This window comes from Triturus cristatus, chromosome 5_2 (genome assembly GCF_964204655.1).
Source record: "Triturus cristatus chromosome 5_2, aTriCri1.1, whole genome shotgun sequence".
Classification (NCBI taxonomy): Eukaryota; Metazoa; Chordata; class Amphibia; order Caudata; family Salamandridae; genus Triturus; species Triturus cristatus.
The window spans coordinates 451,866,864-451,884,758 of NC_140588.1; the positions used below are offsets into that span (position 1 = coordinate 451,866,864).

General features: G+C 43.8%; 1 protein-coding gene across 4 annotated transcripts in view; it reads left to right on the forward strand.

Moving 5' to 3' along the window:
• COA1 (cytochrome c oxidase assembly factor 1) overlaps positions 1-17,895 on the forward strand; it is a 452,120-nt gene that overhangs the window by 320,055 nt on the left and 114,170 nt on the right. For all 4 annotated transcript variants that reach the window (XM_085607408.1, XM_085607407.1, XM_085607406.1 and 1 more), the window contains one exon: positions 13,807-13,908. In XM_085607408.1, coding sequence (XP_085463534.1) covers positions 13,815-13,908 — 94 coding nt within the window. In that variant the 5' untranslated portion in view covers positions 13,807-13,814. The remainder of the gene's footprint in view (positions 1-13,806; positions 13,909-17,895) is intronic.

The window sequence follows — 17,895 nt, forward strand, 5'->3', positions numbered from 1 at the left end:
CTGCGAAAGGTCAATACGATCGTATATCCATGTTGTCCTGTGGTACCAGATCCATCTGTGATTTTATTCCAGATTCCTTATGAGGCTGAATGGTCCACCATGATTGATCTATGTCAGGCATTCTTCTCAATACCCTTACATGAGGAAAGCCAATTTTTATTCTCTTTCCAGTTGGAAAATCGTGTGTTAGCGTGGTGTCATATCCCAAAAGGGTATACAGAGAGTCCATCGATCTTTAAACAGATCTTGAAGAAGAACCTTGAGAATCTAGTACTGCTGCAGAATTCAGTACTCGTTCAGTATATTGATGACCTTCTGATTGCATCAGAGAGCGAGGAGGCGTGTAGGGTTGATACTGTTGCTTTGTTAAACCACCTGGCAGAAAACGGACATAAGGTGTCCCCAAGCAAACTCCAGTACTGTTTGCCTGAAGTCCAGTTTTTGGCTCATCGTATCGAGAAAGGCAAGAGGAAGGTGTCACCAGACCGCATTGATGCGATCATGAAAAAGAATGCACCTACTATGCAGAAGGAAGTCGGAATGTTCTTGGAATGGTTGGCTACTGTTGCAAGTGGATTCCCAAGTTTTCACTGAAAGCGAAAACCTTGCAGAATTTGACACACAAAGATGTGAGTGATTCGGTACTATGTGATAACGACTGTTTTGTTGCCTACTTGGAGCTGAGAGAAAGCCTTTGTCACGCTCTGGCTCTGGGAATGCCTGATTACAATAAAACATTTTCATTATTCTGTTGTGAGCCTGAGGGTTATGCACTGTCTTTACTCACCCAGACACATAGGGGTGTCCATAGACCAGTTGCTTACTTCTCAGCTACATTAGATTGTGTAGCTTCAGCGTTGCCCAGATGTCTCAGATCCGTTGCTGCAACTGGTGTCAGCATTGAGAGATGTGAAAGCATTGTGATGGGTCATCCTCTTACCGTTTATGTTCCACACTCCATTGAGCTCCTGATGCCGAGAACCAAAACACAGCATTTGACGAATAACTGGCTCACACGCTATGAGCAGGTTATTCTTGCCTCTGAAAATGTCACCTTGACAAGATATTCTGTGTTAAATCCTGCTACTTTGATGCCTATTCCAAATCTTGAAGGGGAAGATTGTGAGGGCCATGCCTGTCTAGATTTGACTGAACTTTGCACCAAACCGGGACCTGACATTGTCGATGAACCTTTGCCTGAATCAGACCAAATCCTTTTTGTTGATGGTTCATGTCTAAAAGACAATGCAGGCTGTTTGAGGCCAGCCTTTGCTGTGTGTACCATTTCTGGAGTTGTGAAAGCTGCTTGTTTACAAGGAGTACACTCCGCACAAGTGGCTGAAATAATTGCTTTGACATGTGCATGCCTTGTTTCTGATCAAATCCGAGTCATCATCTATACCGATAGCTAATATGGTTTTGGTGTGGTTCATGACTTTAGACAGCTATGGTCCCAGAGGGGTTTCTTAACGTCATCAGAATCTCCCATTAGAATTGGGGACTATGTGAGACAACTGTTGGAACCCTTGCAATGACCAAAGGAAATTGCTGTGGTTAAGTGTGCCGCTCATGGGAAGGGGTAGGACTTAGTTACACTAGGCAACAGACATGTGGATGAAGTTGCACGTTTTTGTGCTGAACAAGGTTGTATCTTTAATGGCGACAGGAGAGAGCACAGAAATAACCGAGCTTAGCATGATGTTAGCCATAGCGGACACTTGGGATGAGGTCAAGTGTCTCCAGGGCGAAGTGTCAGTTCAAGAAGAAGCTTGTTGGATTAAAGCAGGTTGTGAGAAAAGGGATGATGGCATTTGGGTTTCAACAGATGGAAGAGCAGTGTTGCCAGATTGTTTACTGAGCCCTATGGTGAGACAGATCCATGGAGCAGTTCACATTGGAAGTGATGCCATGGAGTGTTCAAACAGACCTGGTTTAACCCAAGATTTGATGTGTTTGCTGAAGCAGTGTGTCACAGATGTGTTATGTGTCATCAGATGAATGCTCGGAAGAAAACTGTGGTTGCACTGAGTCAAATTGGAAGGTCGGGGTCCTTTCAACAGAATCCAGCTTGACTTCATTAAGATGCCTACGTGCAATGGATTTAGGTAGATTCCGGTTGTGGTATGTGTCTTTTCACAGTGGATTGAGGCATATCTGACTAGGAGGTGTGATAGTCTCACAATAACAAAGTTGTTGCTTAGAGAGCTTATCCAGCGCTTTGGATTTCCAACTACAATGGAGTCGGATAGAGGATTGCATTTCTACAGTGAAATTATGAAGCCATTGTGTACTGCCTTGCAGGTTGACCAGAGATTGCACTGTAGTTACAGGCTGGAGGCATCTGGCCTCATGGAGCAGATCAATGGCACTCTTAAATCAAGGATGGAGAAAGTGGTCTCTTCAATGTCTTTGAAATGGCCTGATGCATTGCCTTTGGTGCTAATGAACGTGCATAGCATTCCAGATAGGAGAACGGGACTCTCGCCTCATGAGATATTGATGGGGCGGGTAATGCGCTTGCCAGCAGTGCCACCCCCAGCATTGATAAACATCACAGATGATTTGATCCTTGATTATTGCACAGGACTGGCTGAGGTGATCCGTTCTGTGTCTCACCAGGTTGAAGCTGCGACTGCGCCGACCGCGAAGGACCTCTGTCATGACTGGTGTCCAGGTGACTGGATACTTGTCCAGAAGCATGTGAGGAAAAACTTCCTCGATGCCTATTGGCGCGGTCTGTACCAGGTGATTTTGGTAACGAATACAGCTCTATAGTGCGCAGGCTTGCCGAACTGGATACACGCCTCCTATACCCGAAGAATTTCAGGACCCTCAGAAGAAACAGCTCCTCTCCCTGAAGAAAACTCAACCGTGGTTGTGAGGCCACAGGATAAGGGCAAGCCAAACTGTGGAGATCTCCGACGAGGCTGGTTACCCACCGGGTCGAGCTGAGGAGGAGTCACGCTACAAAACGCCCAGGTAATGACTCTGAGGGAGACGGTAACATTGTGAGTGGTACAGAGTCAGACTCAGCTGAAGAATCTGGTGTGGAAAAAGGTTAGGTACAAAGGAGGAGAGAGGAAGTCACAAGAGAGTTGTGGCCAGTGAGACAGAAGAGACAGAACTTGAGGCTTGCACCTGAAAGAGACCTTGCACCAGTATCTGAAACGTCTGAATCAAAATTGGGTACACAGACCAAGCACAAGAGGACTTGAGAATGTCGAGGAGAGTAAGAGTACCGTGCCAGAGGTACGTTGCCCAAGAGTGGATTTATCTGACTACAGATGCCGGGAACAGTGAGGTCCAGAAGCTTCAGAACTGAAAATTGAAATCGAATTATTAGTCCCTGAAATAGAAGACAATGGAGTATGGACAGTGACTTTACCAAATCATCCGGTATTAAGGGGCTTGCAAAGTTTGATTCAACAAGATCTTTCATTTCCAAAGTTTGGGTATCAGCCACCAGCTCAGGAGATTGCAGCAATTCTTGAAATTTTACAGTGTGTAATTAATGAAATTGACTCTGACTTTGTAAGGGACTTTTGATTGAATTGTGAACTGTAAATAAAATGTTTCCGATCTAAAGAAGATAACCTAGGCCCGAGTGGAAGAAGAGTACATTTAGAGATTTTCCCATAGAAGAAGAAAGAGGCTAAGGAAGTCTTTTGAACTATGTAAATAATCGTACAGTGAATTGTCAAATTGGTTTCCAGGACTCCAAGGAACTGTTCATGAACTTTTGTTGATCTGCAGTAAGAGGCAGGAAAGAGATTTGCATTGACCCTCTTGCTGTGATGACTCAAACCCAATTTAAGATGGAGTCTGGAAATTCGAACTGTAGAGCTAAGTGTATAATAGGACCACTTATAGTAGGAGTAATTGTAGGTATATGACTAAAGAATTCACACGAAGCAGAAGCTGATGGAGTGGGAGTACACATCCACACCTACCACTTTGAGCACAGAAGAGGGTACATTAGGAGCTGACAAAGCTATGATAGATCAAACTAGTCGCTTGATGCATGTAGATTTTTCAAAAGGTGATTATACGTTGAATACTTATGCGAAGCTGCTGTATGAGTACGTCAGTACGATGGATGTTAGAGATTGTTATGTGCGTATGCAGTTGCCTGCGTCGGTTGAGGAGGGCATTCGTTACCATCACCTGCCTCTAACATATGGTATCACATGTACCTTATTGCTTAGTATATTTTTTGGCAAGGGTCATCATGAATATTATTTTTCTAACTATGATGTGGTGCTTTCACATGTTCCAGCTTTCAAGCACCTGAATAAGTATGATTACTATAAGCATGCACAGAGGATAGGGAAATACTTCATACCTACTGTTACATAAGATACGGCTTATGCGCATCGGCACAACTTTATACTCATGTTGATTGACATAGAAAAGAAGTTTGTACATCAAGTAGAAGATAGACATAGACAGCTAACAGTCAAGCTTAACAATAGGGCGGGAGAATTTGAGTGGACCAAGGAGTTAGCTCATAAGGGTATATGGAGTTATGGTCCAATAGCTTTGGATTTTGAACAGCAAGGAAAACTTTGCATTGGACAAGTACAAACCTATTATGATAAGATTTTCATGGGACAGAGTGTATGTTATAACATCTTCACAAATGAACCTACTGCAAAGACATTTTTGCAGGAAGAGGTACATGTGGTGCCAAATGTGTATTTTGTTTGTGGGAAAAATGCGGATGTCTGATTGCCACTGAATTGGTATGGCACATGTTATGTGGCTGTTATGTTTCCTAAGATATACCACATTGAGGATTTGGTATCTTTGGATGGAGAGTCACATCATAGAGAGAAGCGTGATACAAGTGCAGGAGAGATTGTTGGAGATGTATTTGGAGCACTGATACCAAGTTTAGGAGTGGTCCTGAATGATGTAAAGATCAGAAGGTTTGGGACCTCATGCCTACAGCATCTCGCCCTAAAGATATTTGGGAGCCTTTCACAGACTGGCTCCGGTCGAGAGATAACCCATTGGACAATGCTGAGCAAACGCCGGCGTCTGCTTGATCTCAGGACGTCGCCCCATAGGGGTGGGATCTCCACTGCACAATGGTCGGTCCACAATAGCTGGTTCGTGTGGAACCCTTTTGAAATATGCTCTGCTTTAGATATTATAACATTCCATTCATTTGCAGAGAACTTCATGGCTCTGTGATTATATGGGTTTGCCTTTCAATTTTTAATGGGCGATAAGATGTGGTAATGCCTCCCAATGCACGATGCCTCTGCGCTGTTTGTAAACACTCTGAGTATATTCTGTACCGCCACGTCTAATATGTGTTACAATGATACGTGCAACTAATTATTATCCTCTTACTATTGTCTCTTTAAATACATAAATAATAAGTTTTTTTTTTTAAAAGATCAGAAGGTTATTGTGGATAAGTTGTCAGCAAACACAGCTCAGTCTTTGTTGCTTGTGGATGGAGAGATGGTGTTGATAGGAGCTGTTGTGATGCAGAACCGCCTTGCTTTAGATGTGTTGTTAGCAAAGGAATATAGAGTCTGTAAAATGCTGAGGGTTCAACAGTGTAGCACTTTTATCCCAGACCATAGCACAGATCTGAGGCAGTATAAAAGTAACATTACTGAGATCCAACATTAGATACATGATCTGGCAACAGAGGGCGTTTGGAACAAGGTTGGTAAAGGGTTTGGAAAGGTTGGAAGTTGGTTTGCAAACTGCAAATATTAATCAACTTTCTTATAGAGAGCATGGTAGAAGATAACCTCAATCCACTGATATCCCACATGCAGATTGATTTTGTCCATTGGGCGAAACTAGAACACTGGTTATGGGTTAGAATTCAAATATTAAAAAGGACTGTGTGGAGCAGTGCTATAAATACTTGGGAATGCTGCCTATCCTCATCCACAAAAATCTTTAAATGTGGATGGAAACATTCATCAAATCATTCACATGGGAGGGAAAAAGACCAGGTTGGGCAATACAGAAACTTAATGCTATGACTGTCTTCGAGGAGCTACCCTCACCACACGAGTAGCTATTATTTAGCACACTACATTTCACAAATAATATTCTTACTACAATTTCCCCCATTTGGGTTAACATTAAAAGGAAAGCACTGAATGGCACATATCAATGGGGCATCCTGGTCTAAAATATATCCCTCCATAAGGCTGAATGAGACCCAGTGTCAAGAGCCATGATTGTACAAGGGAATTTGGCACACAAATGACTAGCAAAATCACCCAAGGTTACTTTCTGTTGGTACAACATGCAATACTGCTTCAAAGTACATTTTTAGAACTGTCAGTAAAATACAATTACATAGAAAAGAACACAAGATCCTCGTTAAGTTATCATAAAACAGCATCTGATATTATAGTTAACCACATTTATTGACTGAAGTTACCCTCCTCCAGGTTACTGATTTAGAGCTTAACTTCTCCTGAGATAGGGACCTAACATGGACATGTTTGCTAAGAATCCACCATATAGCTAATCACAGTTTGAAATGGTTCTGATTGGTAGAGATGATTTGACTCCAGAGTGTTTGCTCTTCGTCCAGTACCTGAAAAGTACTTTTCAATGGAGTTGTACAACATTACAATGTATGCATTTGCCACGCCTGCTTTTACCACACATCCTTTTCCATGCAATGCCTTTACCCTAATCTCTAAAATAATAGGCATTGTGTTGTAATGTCCGCGTTGTAAAGGCTGTCTTTCACCGTCAATGTTGCAAGCATTGTATTTAGAGTTCTTCCTGTCACGAGAACCGAGCTCCTCAGGATCAGGGTGATGCTTAGAGGGGTCCACCTCCTGACTTCCCCACACTCTGACTGGAGAAGTATACACAGAGCATAGAGGTAATCAAGCGAGGGATAGGGTTAGGGTAGGATCAGCAGTGGAAGGGATACCTGAAATAAAATAAGCAAAAGATTAACAATATGCAGATCCCTGTCTACGCTCCTATAATTCTCACTAAATTGTTTCCATACCCAGGGTAGATATTTCATTGAGGTGAACCCTTCCTCTCTCTGCGTCTCTACGGCAAGATGCGTCTCTCACCATAGGGAAGTTGCTATACCTAAAAGTCAAAGTACACGTTAGCAACTCACACATACACCGTACCAAACCTTAGCATAACTGTAATACTTCATATATGTACCCCCTAAAACACACCCAATAAACCAAAGGGAAAGGCCAACTCCAGTACCAAAGGAAAAGTTCTTGGTGTCCCCACAAAATAGGAGTAAGGTATCCAAACAAGGATTCCCACACAGGATAAAGGTACTGTTCCAAGATGGTCCTGAAAATCTGAGTGTTAAAGTAAAGGATCCCAAGGAATAACCAGCCGTCCCGGCATTACAGTCTGTTATTCTTGGTAATTAGTATTCCACAAAACATGAACGAAAATCACAGTCTTTATTTCCTGACCTCCTCACCGGATGCCAGAAAGCTTACCGGTTCTCCAGAGACCCCAAGTGCCCCAAGGACAACGTAGACCTCGAGAAAGTAGCTGCCAGTCAATCAGCGGCATAACGCGGCCTTTCCAAACTTTACAGCGGCCGCGAGTAAAGTGTGCGTGCCAGGAACAAGAGCCGAACCGCACGCCTGCCACAACCGCAGCAGAGAAGGCAAGGCTCCAGGCGATCCCGCTCAGCCAAGTGGATCACGATGGTAGGCTCGGACGGAGCCCACAACAATGAAGGAGAACAGGCTTGGCTATTCCGCAGCAGCCGTTAGCGGAAAAGAACAGGAAGGAAGGCAGGCGTTTCATGCTCAGCCGAGCGGAACGCGGCAGAAGGCTGAGACAGAGCCCAAGGAAACAGGATAGTGGATCTTCGTGTCTCTGCCGAGAACGCTAATCCACTGGGTACACAGGCAGTAGATTCAGAGCAGACGCTCTGACGACAACCAACGCTCCAAGTCAGAATCACGTACAACACTCCCATGCGCGGTACGTGATTATAAGGCCTTAGTCCCTCCCAGAAGGAAGGCCTTCTGGGAAGCGTAGTTCGGTGATTCTGCAGGTACGGTAGGCGCAATATGTCAGTTCCTGACGCTTCCAGTTTGTGGCTCATTGTTCTGAGCCCGTTCATTGTTTTCTGTTGCCAAGGCATGCTTCCATTGTCACTCTCTCAATGTTATACACAGGAATCCCGAAATACTGGCTTCTTAGTGAGATGCATGCCCTTTAAACTTAAATTGTCTGGAAATGTAAATGATTGATTATAGGTCAAGTGTTGGTAGATATAATGGGTGCATTGCATGTGACCTACGAGTTACCTTTGTCTTCCATCTTTACTCTCCTCAGAAAATGCCCACGGTTATGTCATTGGTCATGACTATGTGCGTGAGAGGGGCAGTGTGGGTGTTGGCTTAGGTCAAGAGTAACCCATAGCTCCAAAATAGGCATTGAGATATGTAAATCCTCTCTACCTGGCCATGTTTTTAACTCAACTTCACTCTTCAAGTTGATTTGGGCTTGTAGCCTCATAGTTAGGGAAAAAGTAAAAGTACAAATCGGAAACCACAAAATTCTGTTGGCTAGAAAGCCAAGACATTTTTATGACTCCGGGTTAGCTTCTGCCTCCACTGTAGTGAAAGTGACATTTTGGATTACTACCGGAGAAATAAATATTAAAGCCATTTCCTGGAATGGCAGTGCAATACACTGCATCTGAGTCATCAAACTATTACTATTATTATTATTCCGGAGTTTGCAGTGGGTAATTAGGGAAACTCTGTACTGTAATGGGCGTTAGTGAGCGAAGATTCATGGGACACTCACCACATTCTTTTGATGGACCCTGTTAACATGTAGTTCATGGACAAGCCTCTTTTTTAAGGCTGTGGAAAAAAGCCATATTAAAATGTAGAATCCCTAAAAGTGGTTTTATAATTAGATAAAAACATTATCTTTCAACAGTTACGAGATAGACCAGAAATATGAACATTCACTGTCACAAATACACCCACAAAAGGTATCTACAACTACAGGTATATGCTCACTTATGATATACAGAGTATTAAACAAGAAACTTTGGAGATCATGGACTTTATTTTCTCTTAACATCTAAGGAAAATAATTTTGAGAGTAATTTTTATATTAATATTTTCCTATATTACATAAGACATCCAACTTTTCACAAGATGATGATAATATTGTAGTCTCCCATTAATAATCTTAAATCAAGTAAATATACAACACTTGATGCATTTAAAAGAACATTTATCTTACATCTAAGAGTGGTTGACCTATCGTAGAAGGAATCCATAATAGACAGATATATTGCACCATCCTTTACATAAACATATTGATATTGATGATGACCAATATATATGGAGAATCATGCTAATCTTTAATACTGATCTTATTATATAAAATAGTTGAAGTGAAATTCGCCTAAACCACCTTATAGAGCTTTGAAATTAAACACAATGAGCATCGTAACAATTCTCTCTCTATATATAGGAATCCACAATTTCTCACCCATACTTCAATTCCTGCTGTTCCCAGAACAGACTACAGCATGATAATTTAAATTGTTTGCAAAGAAATATATCCCCCATTAATTATCCATAATCTTTCTAATGTGTAGATTCCCATGATATTGTCATAGCCTTTGTGGTTGGAGGCCAGGGAGTGGAAAAATGAGCGGACAATGGTAATGGCCAGGTAAACGAGTCACTCTAGAACGAACAGCTCTGGTCCGGAGATGTGGTGGAGGTCCTCAAGGTCAAGGATCCCACCTTGACCTGACAGAAGTTGAGCATGTTTCACAAGATGCCTTCCATATACCTGCAGCCACTCACCCTTCAGCTACCCCTCCCCAACTTGATTCAAGTTTTATTTGTTAGATACCAACACATACAAAGCAGTAAACTTTGATTGTTATTCCACATGCAAAGATAAAAACTGAGAAAATTTGCATCATAAATGCACTAATGTCCATCTGTAAAACATTACTCCACCACCAATTCATTATTAAGGATGGTAGAGGATGGGGCATAATATAAGCCCCTACAGCCCCTGTGGTACAAGGGCCGCCAAACTTCAGGACCCCTTGTTCAGCTTACAACATATGAATGTTTGAGAGAAATGGGAGTCTCATAGACCACTCACCACATTCTTCTGGTGGACCCCATCCAGGTACATAGCTTCTCGAGGGGGGGGCTTGGGGTGTTACACCCCCCTAATTAATGTCTTTTGTGATAAATAGTTGGTTACAGGAGTTTTCAGTCGGGCAAGGTGAGGTGTCTGTTGGATTTCACCAGGAATGTTAACACACACACAGACTAAAAATGCACACGCACACTCTCCCTCTCTCTGTTTGAAAAAAATAAATACAAATGTTGGTTATTTCGCAAATAATGTGTTTTCTCTCACTTAGTACCCATACCCATTTGCATTACTCTCCTTTTCCACTGCCCTTAAGCCCCTCTTGTGCCCCCTGCTTGTCGTATTCTATATTTTACCATTATGGGGTATATTTATTAAGATTTCTTTTGCCGTGTTTGCATCACCATAGTGACTCAAATTGATGCAAAATCTCTTTTTCCCAATTTACTTCAAGTTTTGCACTGGAAATTCACTTGAAAGTGATGCAAAAAAGCACATATCACTGCTTTGCATTACTTAGCGCCAGGGAAGCGTTCCATGCACCACACATGTTTTTTGATGCAAAACACTATTTACTACATAAAGTAGATAGATGTTTGCGTGAAAACATAATGCCCCTTTCAAACAGGCACTCTCAAGGAGAAATGCTTTTATTTCTTCTTTCGGTTCCGACTTTGCATGCGAGCTGCACTGTACAGCACAAATACACAGTGGAAAAAGTATAAAGTTAGTCTAAGCATTGTATTTTGTACTGGAAGGGTACCCTTCCGGCGCAAAACCTATGCTACACTCACGCAACCGCCCTTGCACTATTGTGCAAAGGTGTGTGTATGGTGCACGGCTACCTGAATGTCCACTGGCGATAGGGGAGAGTGGAGGAGAGTGTCATATCTGCACTTTCCTGCTCTCTCCTTCCCATGCAGCACAGCGCAGTATTTTTGGCTGCTGCACTGCATAAGAATTTGGTAAATAGACCCCTATGTGCCGGCGTGATTGTTGGAAATTCTACAGCTCACACCCCACAATCTTACTGGCCAAGCTACACCCCTGACCTCATCATTTTGCGTTACTCCATTGGCTATGGTAAAATTGTTCCAAAACTATTACATTTAGAAATTGTGTTGTTTCTCATTGCAAACTAATATCCTAATTGACGGATCTTTAACATCCTGGATGTCCAGCTGAAATATTACAGGGTGAAGCCTGATTTCCATTTAGTTTTAACCAAACTGAGTTACAGTCACAACTGTAACCAGACTGTGTCCTCTTCTCTCCACTCCCTCCAACCAAAAATAAGCTTGGCCCAGCAGTGATTCCTAAAAGGCTGTTTTTAGATGTAATTCTAAAGGACATTCAATTATTCTTTCTCTAAAAAAGCAAAAATACGACACAAATATGACTGTAGGTTGGGGCAGAACCACAACATATGAAAGCAATCCACTACATCAGAGTTTCTGCATCTAAAAACTTCCTGTAAAACTGGATGCAGTGGAAATGACTCTCCCGCACTTAGATGTGGTTGAGACAACACGTGCTTTCCCATCCAAGCTGGGTGAAATCTATTCATATTTGTTCTTTCCATTTCTAAAAAAAAAAAAAAATTACTCCCAGAAACATAATGGTATAGCCAGGAATAGCACTCTGCCGGCCTTCTGCTTTCTGATTAGACCGACAAATGAATAGCAACATCCCCTCTGCCCGAAGGTTGCGGCCAGCAGAAAGAATGACCAAGTGCTGTTATTCCGATGACAGGGAAATTGATGCCAACACACATTGGGGTTGCTTTCTAATGTAAAAAAGCATTGCCCACGAGACTGCCATTTTAACCTCAGCTGGCACGGTGCCTTGCTACCATCAAATTACAAGCAGTCAGTCACGATTAGAAGTCCTTTGATGCAAATGGAAGTGAACTCTGTTTACACAGTGCAATCTATTGTGGAGGTGCCATAATCAGCATATAGCACTCTGCTAGAGCAAGGCCACAAGGTAACTGGAGGACACTGAGGGGGGAGCTGAGAGGCTTGCTGCATGAGGCATATCACTACAGATCTGGCAGACGCCGGCCGCACCACTGACCACCAGGCGGCTTGTAGCAGTGTGGCTGTCCCAGATTCATTTGTAGACGGACAACACTACTCCAAGGCACCCGTATCGAGCACTGCCGCAAATGGTTCTTGGTCTGGTCAGCGGGGGCAGCTTAACACTCACAAGGCCATCATCATTGCCAGCCCAGAGTCCCACCAGACTTCCCATGGCCACCTCTTACAGCAAAACTCAAGGTGACACTAGAAACCTGATATGCTCACAAGAAGGAGAAAACCTGTATATATTAAGTGCAAACTGTGTTTTTTTCCTTTACAGATAGAAATATAGACCCTTTTGGATGATGTTCAATAGTCAAAAATTATTTTGAAGTGAAGTAGGTGGTAGGTTAAGTGTGCTGGCCTTGGTGATGACATCTTCCCTTGTGGTTTTTGAGCCTCATCATGAAGTGCAGAGAGGTTGGTGAACACCCCTTAAGGTTTATTTTAGGCCTTGTTCATCCTTAATAGGGAATTGGAGACAGGGTTTGCTGGCGACATGCAGCACCTTACCACTATTGTGTGAAACATGCAGCACCTTACCACTATTGTGTGAAACATGCAGCACCTTACCACTATTGTGTGAAACATGCAGCACCTTACCACTATTGTGTGAAACATGCAGCACCTTACCACTATTGTGTGAAACATGCAGCACCTTACCAAGGAGAACAGCAGTTCATGATGTGGAAGCATTGACATTTTGACTTGAATTGCCCCAAAGGCACATGCAGTGTGCGGTGTGTGCAGATATTTGCATTATTGACCTAGTGCATGTATATGATGCCTTGCCCGGGATACCCACAAGCACCCATGTGTGTTCATGCATGCAGTGAAATGGCTCAGGAAGTATGGAGTCATTTGCTGTGGTTGTTGTGCTTTGCGTGTGCCACTGAATTCCTTGTCAATGGGAAACATGGTATTTCATGGCAAAGAGGCATTCATTACCTTTCCAGTATATGACTTAAGGTGGATTGACATATTCCATGGGGTAATGCCAAGATATGATGCCAGAACCAGTGCCACTGTGATGGAGGGCGACTGACAGGCACAGGAGCACTGGTTGGAAGTCCTAATGCCAATGTGGGACTGCAGTCCTTCTTTAGTGATGGCCAAGGTGGACAGTGTAGTATCCATAGCAAAATCTCATGAGCACATAATGGGCCTCACATCCAGTGGATTCCATTGGTAAGGTAAACCCTCTGCCCTCCTCCTCTGGCTCAGTCTCCTGCTGGCGAGCTGCTATTGCTGCTGTTTCACAAGTCACTGCAATATTTGGTAGCATCAAGGGTGTCTCTTGCGTGCCTTGGAATGTCCTGCTGCAAACACCCATGGCCTGCGCGTGTGAATGTTTTATATAATATTTCCTGGTGCTCTTACTTAATTACCACCCGATCCTGGCTATCTCATTTCGGTGGCCACACGGAAAAAGGAAATATAATTGCTAATAACCCGACAATATTTACATTTGTTCTTGAGCCTCCCCACTCATTGGGATTTTTGACACCCGACCTTAGTTGCAGCCAGGCAGTGGCATTGATATGCTTAAATGTATTGTCCATCATAACCATTCTCTCTTGTTTATTTTCAGAAATCAGGATGCCTGCTTCTATAAAAGCTCTTCAACAAATGGCCATATACCTGGGAGTGATGTCTGGAGGAGGATCTGCTCTCATGTACTATTACATGCAAAGTAAGTTGTTTGTCTTCTAACCAGGGTTTTGTTCTTACGGCCTACGTCATTGTAATTGGTTCACGCCTTGCCGCCTCAACTTGTGAAATATTTAAATACAGGAAACAAATGGTTTGTATGGTTATCTTTTAGTCATGGGATTATAGTATTAAATTTTTAATAAGAAACACCTTGGTGAGTCAGTAGGAAGTACATTACATTTCAGGGACTATGGGAAAGAGCATGGTGCTGTGCTTGAGAATGAAGCGTATAATGTATGTAATATTCTCTTTGCTGCTTATCGAAGTGAGACCCAGCCATCCAGGCCAGCTTGAAAAGTGAATATTGTCACTTTGCAAAGTGAGGAAAATAAAGGTCTGAAATCTGAAAGAAAGTAACTTTGAAAAAGAAAACATAAAAGCAATCCAGTGGCTCACAAAAATGTTTAAGAATAGCCACAAATACTAATGCACAAATATGTAATGGGTGTGAAATGAGGCATTTAGAAAAGAATAGTGTTGCATACATAGCACATTCTATACTACTTTATTGCCTGCTTCTGTTTGATCCTATTGGAAATGACCCTAAACGTTGATGTATTGTTTTGCATATTGATCATTTTACATTTTTAAGACATTTGTTATCAAGAACGTACTTTTATTGGCGCACATTTGCTAGTTCCACAATCTGAACTATATTGCCCTGTTCAGAATTATCTATGCTATGCGGTGACGTCGATCTCCTTTGTTCAGGATTGCCCTACAGGAAGTAGGAAATGGCAAAGCGTCTTTCTCTATGACAACAAGAACTGTAAAAAAAAAAAAAAAAGTTTTCTGTTACAAGCCATGCAATTCGCGAAATTATAGGGTTTGCTACCACAAAATGTATTTTTGCCATAGGCGCTGAAAGCATGGATGCGCTGGTTACTGCAGCCCCCAACGCCAAAATAGCCATGCTGGAGTTCAGAAGACGAATGAGCTGTAAAGATGGCTACAACTGTGTTTTTATCTTGTCACTTTGGCTGTGTGTTCAAAGACAGAGGCCAATGTCAAGGTGTGTCTTCTGGCAAATTGGTGCTTATTCTTTTAACACTGAAATTGGTGTTTACTTTCTTTACTGCAAAGTTGGAGGATTTTGACAATCGTGCTGGGGTACAGGGAGCGTGAAGTGATAGGCGGATGGACGTTAATTTATTTAACATGCAGCAAAAGTTAAATAGCTGTACATGAATTCTACAAATATTTCAAAGCATGTTAGCAGCTAGAAAAATACATATGAAGCACCTTTTTATAATTCTTGATGCTGATTGAAACACAAATTTTAATAGGATCTAAGCAAATAAACACACTACTTGGTGATGATATAATAATCTCTGAAACCCAATTTCCTGTCATCGTTTGAGTGCTGTATAATTTTATCAGTAAAACTGTATGTCCACATTTAGTGGTCATTCAATGGAGAAGTACTGTCTCTAAATGACAGGGCTTTAAGTGGAATAAAAAAATTGTGTGTGGGGGGGTTCTCTAAAAGGGACATGGTCTATGTCATTAAGGGCGTGGCTTATACATGTGAACTACATTTCTGGGATTCCCATAGTATACCACCTGACCAATTTTTGGTACCTCTTTAAGCCTCCTGTTATTGCAGCCAGATATTTAACTCAAATGATATGCACTTTAAACAGCCAGGACTACTAGATATGTTAATAGCTATTGGCGTTGTCTATGGTTGTGAGCTGTTTAGATAAATGACTAACAACAATGATTTTGTTGAGAATAGTACTAAAAAGGTTTAAGTTCTAAAATTGTGAGACTAAATTAAACCTTACTGAAGCCTGTGCAGGGGTACTGGTCTTCAAAGTGTCTCAGTCACTCCTGTAATATTCACTCCATGTTAGACATGTAAGCCATTTTTCGCTCCACACCGCACCAATCAGCATATCTTACATCTCATCTATTTCCTCTTCAGCACCCTCTTTTTGCTATCTTCTGAATGCACTTCCTCACATCTCCTTTACTTCACTACCCCCAAAACCACAACGCTCTCACCTGTAAGCACTACATTTTCTTTTACTATGGCCTTTAATATTTTGAGAGCAGTGTACCTCCTTCACACACATTTTGCAGAATCACAATTGCAACTGAAGTACATGATCATTGCCCTGTGGTCTCTGCAGGGATGCCAAGGATTGAATGACCATATAGTCTGTGCACCTTTTTGAACCACTGAGAGACACCCCTCATGTTACCTCCAGTAAGACCCACACAGCTGGATTGCTGAGAGGCCGTCATATGCCATGCCCCCTTTTGCCACAACTCTGCACACGCCCCTCCTGGAGCACTACTGGTTGGTGGAAGAAGTCCACTTTAGTCCTGAGGCCCCCCAGGAGGCAAGGGGACTTCATTACCCACCCAGCAGCACGCCAGGAGGCGTGTTTGCAGAGTGGTGGAGAAAGGGGGCAGGGCCTTTGGCGAGTTGCCAGGTGTTTTTTTCTTTTCTTGATTAGGGAAGGGGGGCTGCGTAGCCCCTTCTTCCCTGGGTTGATTTTGGCCCCGAAGACCCCATCCCCCGAGGCCAGGTATTTTTAGAATGTGGAGGGGGGGTGCGCGGCCCACCTCCCTGGGTTGATAACGGGACAGGGACCCCATCCCCCCCTTGCCCAGCTTTTTCTTTTTTTAAATAAAGGAAGGGGGGCTGCGAGGCCCCCTTCCCAGGGCACCCAGTCATTTTCATTGGGGACCGCAGGGGGAGCCTGAATGCTCCTGCTGTCCCTGCCAGCTCTCTGCATCCTGCGGGAGCCGGCATTGCTTTTGGTTAGAGGGAGCTGCTGAACATGCAGCTCCCTCTGTCCAAAAGCAATTCTGCTCTGCTTCGAGGAAGCAAGAGCATTTTACATGCCCTCGCTTACTCGAAGCAGAGCAGAGTTTACTATGACTTCTCCCACCAAGCCATAAAAAACTGAAATGTCCCTAGGGTGGGCACCCCGGGCAGGGGCATAACAAATGCCCCGCATTCCCGACAGTGCGGGGGGGGGCGGCGATCTGCAGGGGGCCCCCTCAGCACTGTACTCATGCTGGAGAGCTTCAGATTAAATCTAGAGCGGGGGCCCCTCTGTGTACCTGGCAGGGGGGGCCCCCTTCAACGTTCATTACGCCACTGACCTTGCTGACATTGCTGGAACCAGATATGGGGGGTGGCGGTTCCCAGGCCATTATTGGATCCAGGAGGGGGGCCACGCGCTCCCTTCTTTTACTTAGAGGTGCCACCCCAGAGAGGTGGTGGTCCCTGGGGCCGTGAAGGACCAGAAGTGGGGCCGCGTGGCCCCCTTCCCACTTTGGTATTTTGGCCCCAAAGTGGTCCAGGGGGGAGGGGTCTGTGAGGGCCCCCAATGCAAATATTTAAGCCCCAGTCAGTTGGTGGTCCCGGGGGCACGTGGGTCCGTGAGGCCCCTCCAAATTCATTTAAAATGGGCGCCAGGGAGGTGGTAGTCCCAGGGGGCAGCCGCGCCCTGTGCAGGTATGTGTGGTGGGGCAGTGGGGCCGGGTGGGGGGGAATTTCGACCGACGATGACGAGGGAAATGTAATTTTCCTTCGTCATTGTCTGGCAACCCCCTCCACCCCCCAGCCGCTCTTACCTGCATGGGCCGCGGCTGCCATGGGGTCCGTGAGGCCCCTACTATTGCTTACACATTGGCCCCAGGAAGGTGGTGCTCCCAGGCGCCCACACAGCCTCCTATACTAAAACCCCAGGGAGGTGGCGGTCCCCAGGTATATAAATACCCTCGGAGGGGGTCCCTGTGTGACCCCCTCCTTTAATTAATCATTTGACCAGGCCCCCGGGATTTGGCCCTCCCGGTGGCCGATAACGAACAAAGTGTGGGAGCCCATGCTTTGTTTTAAAAAAAAAAAAAATTGTCAGGAGTCACGGATCCAGAGAGACTACTGCTGATTTTTTTTTAATGCTTTTTTGGCCTTGCAATTCCCTGTGGGACCCCCCCAAGGGGCCCA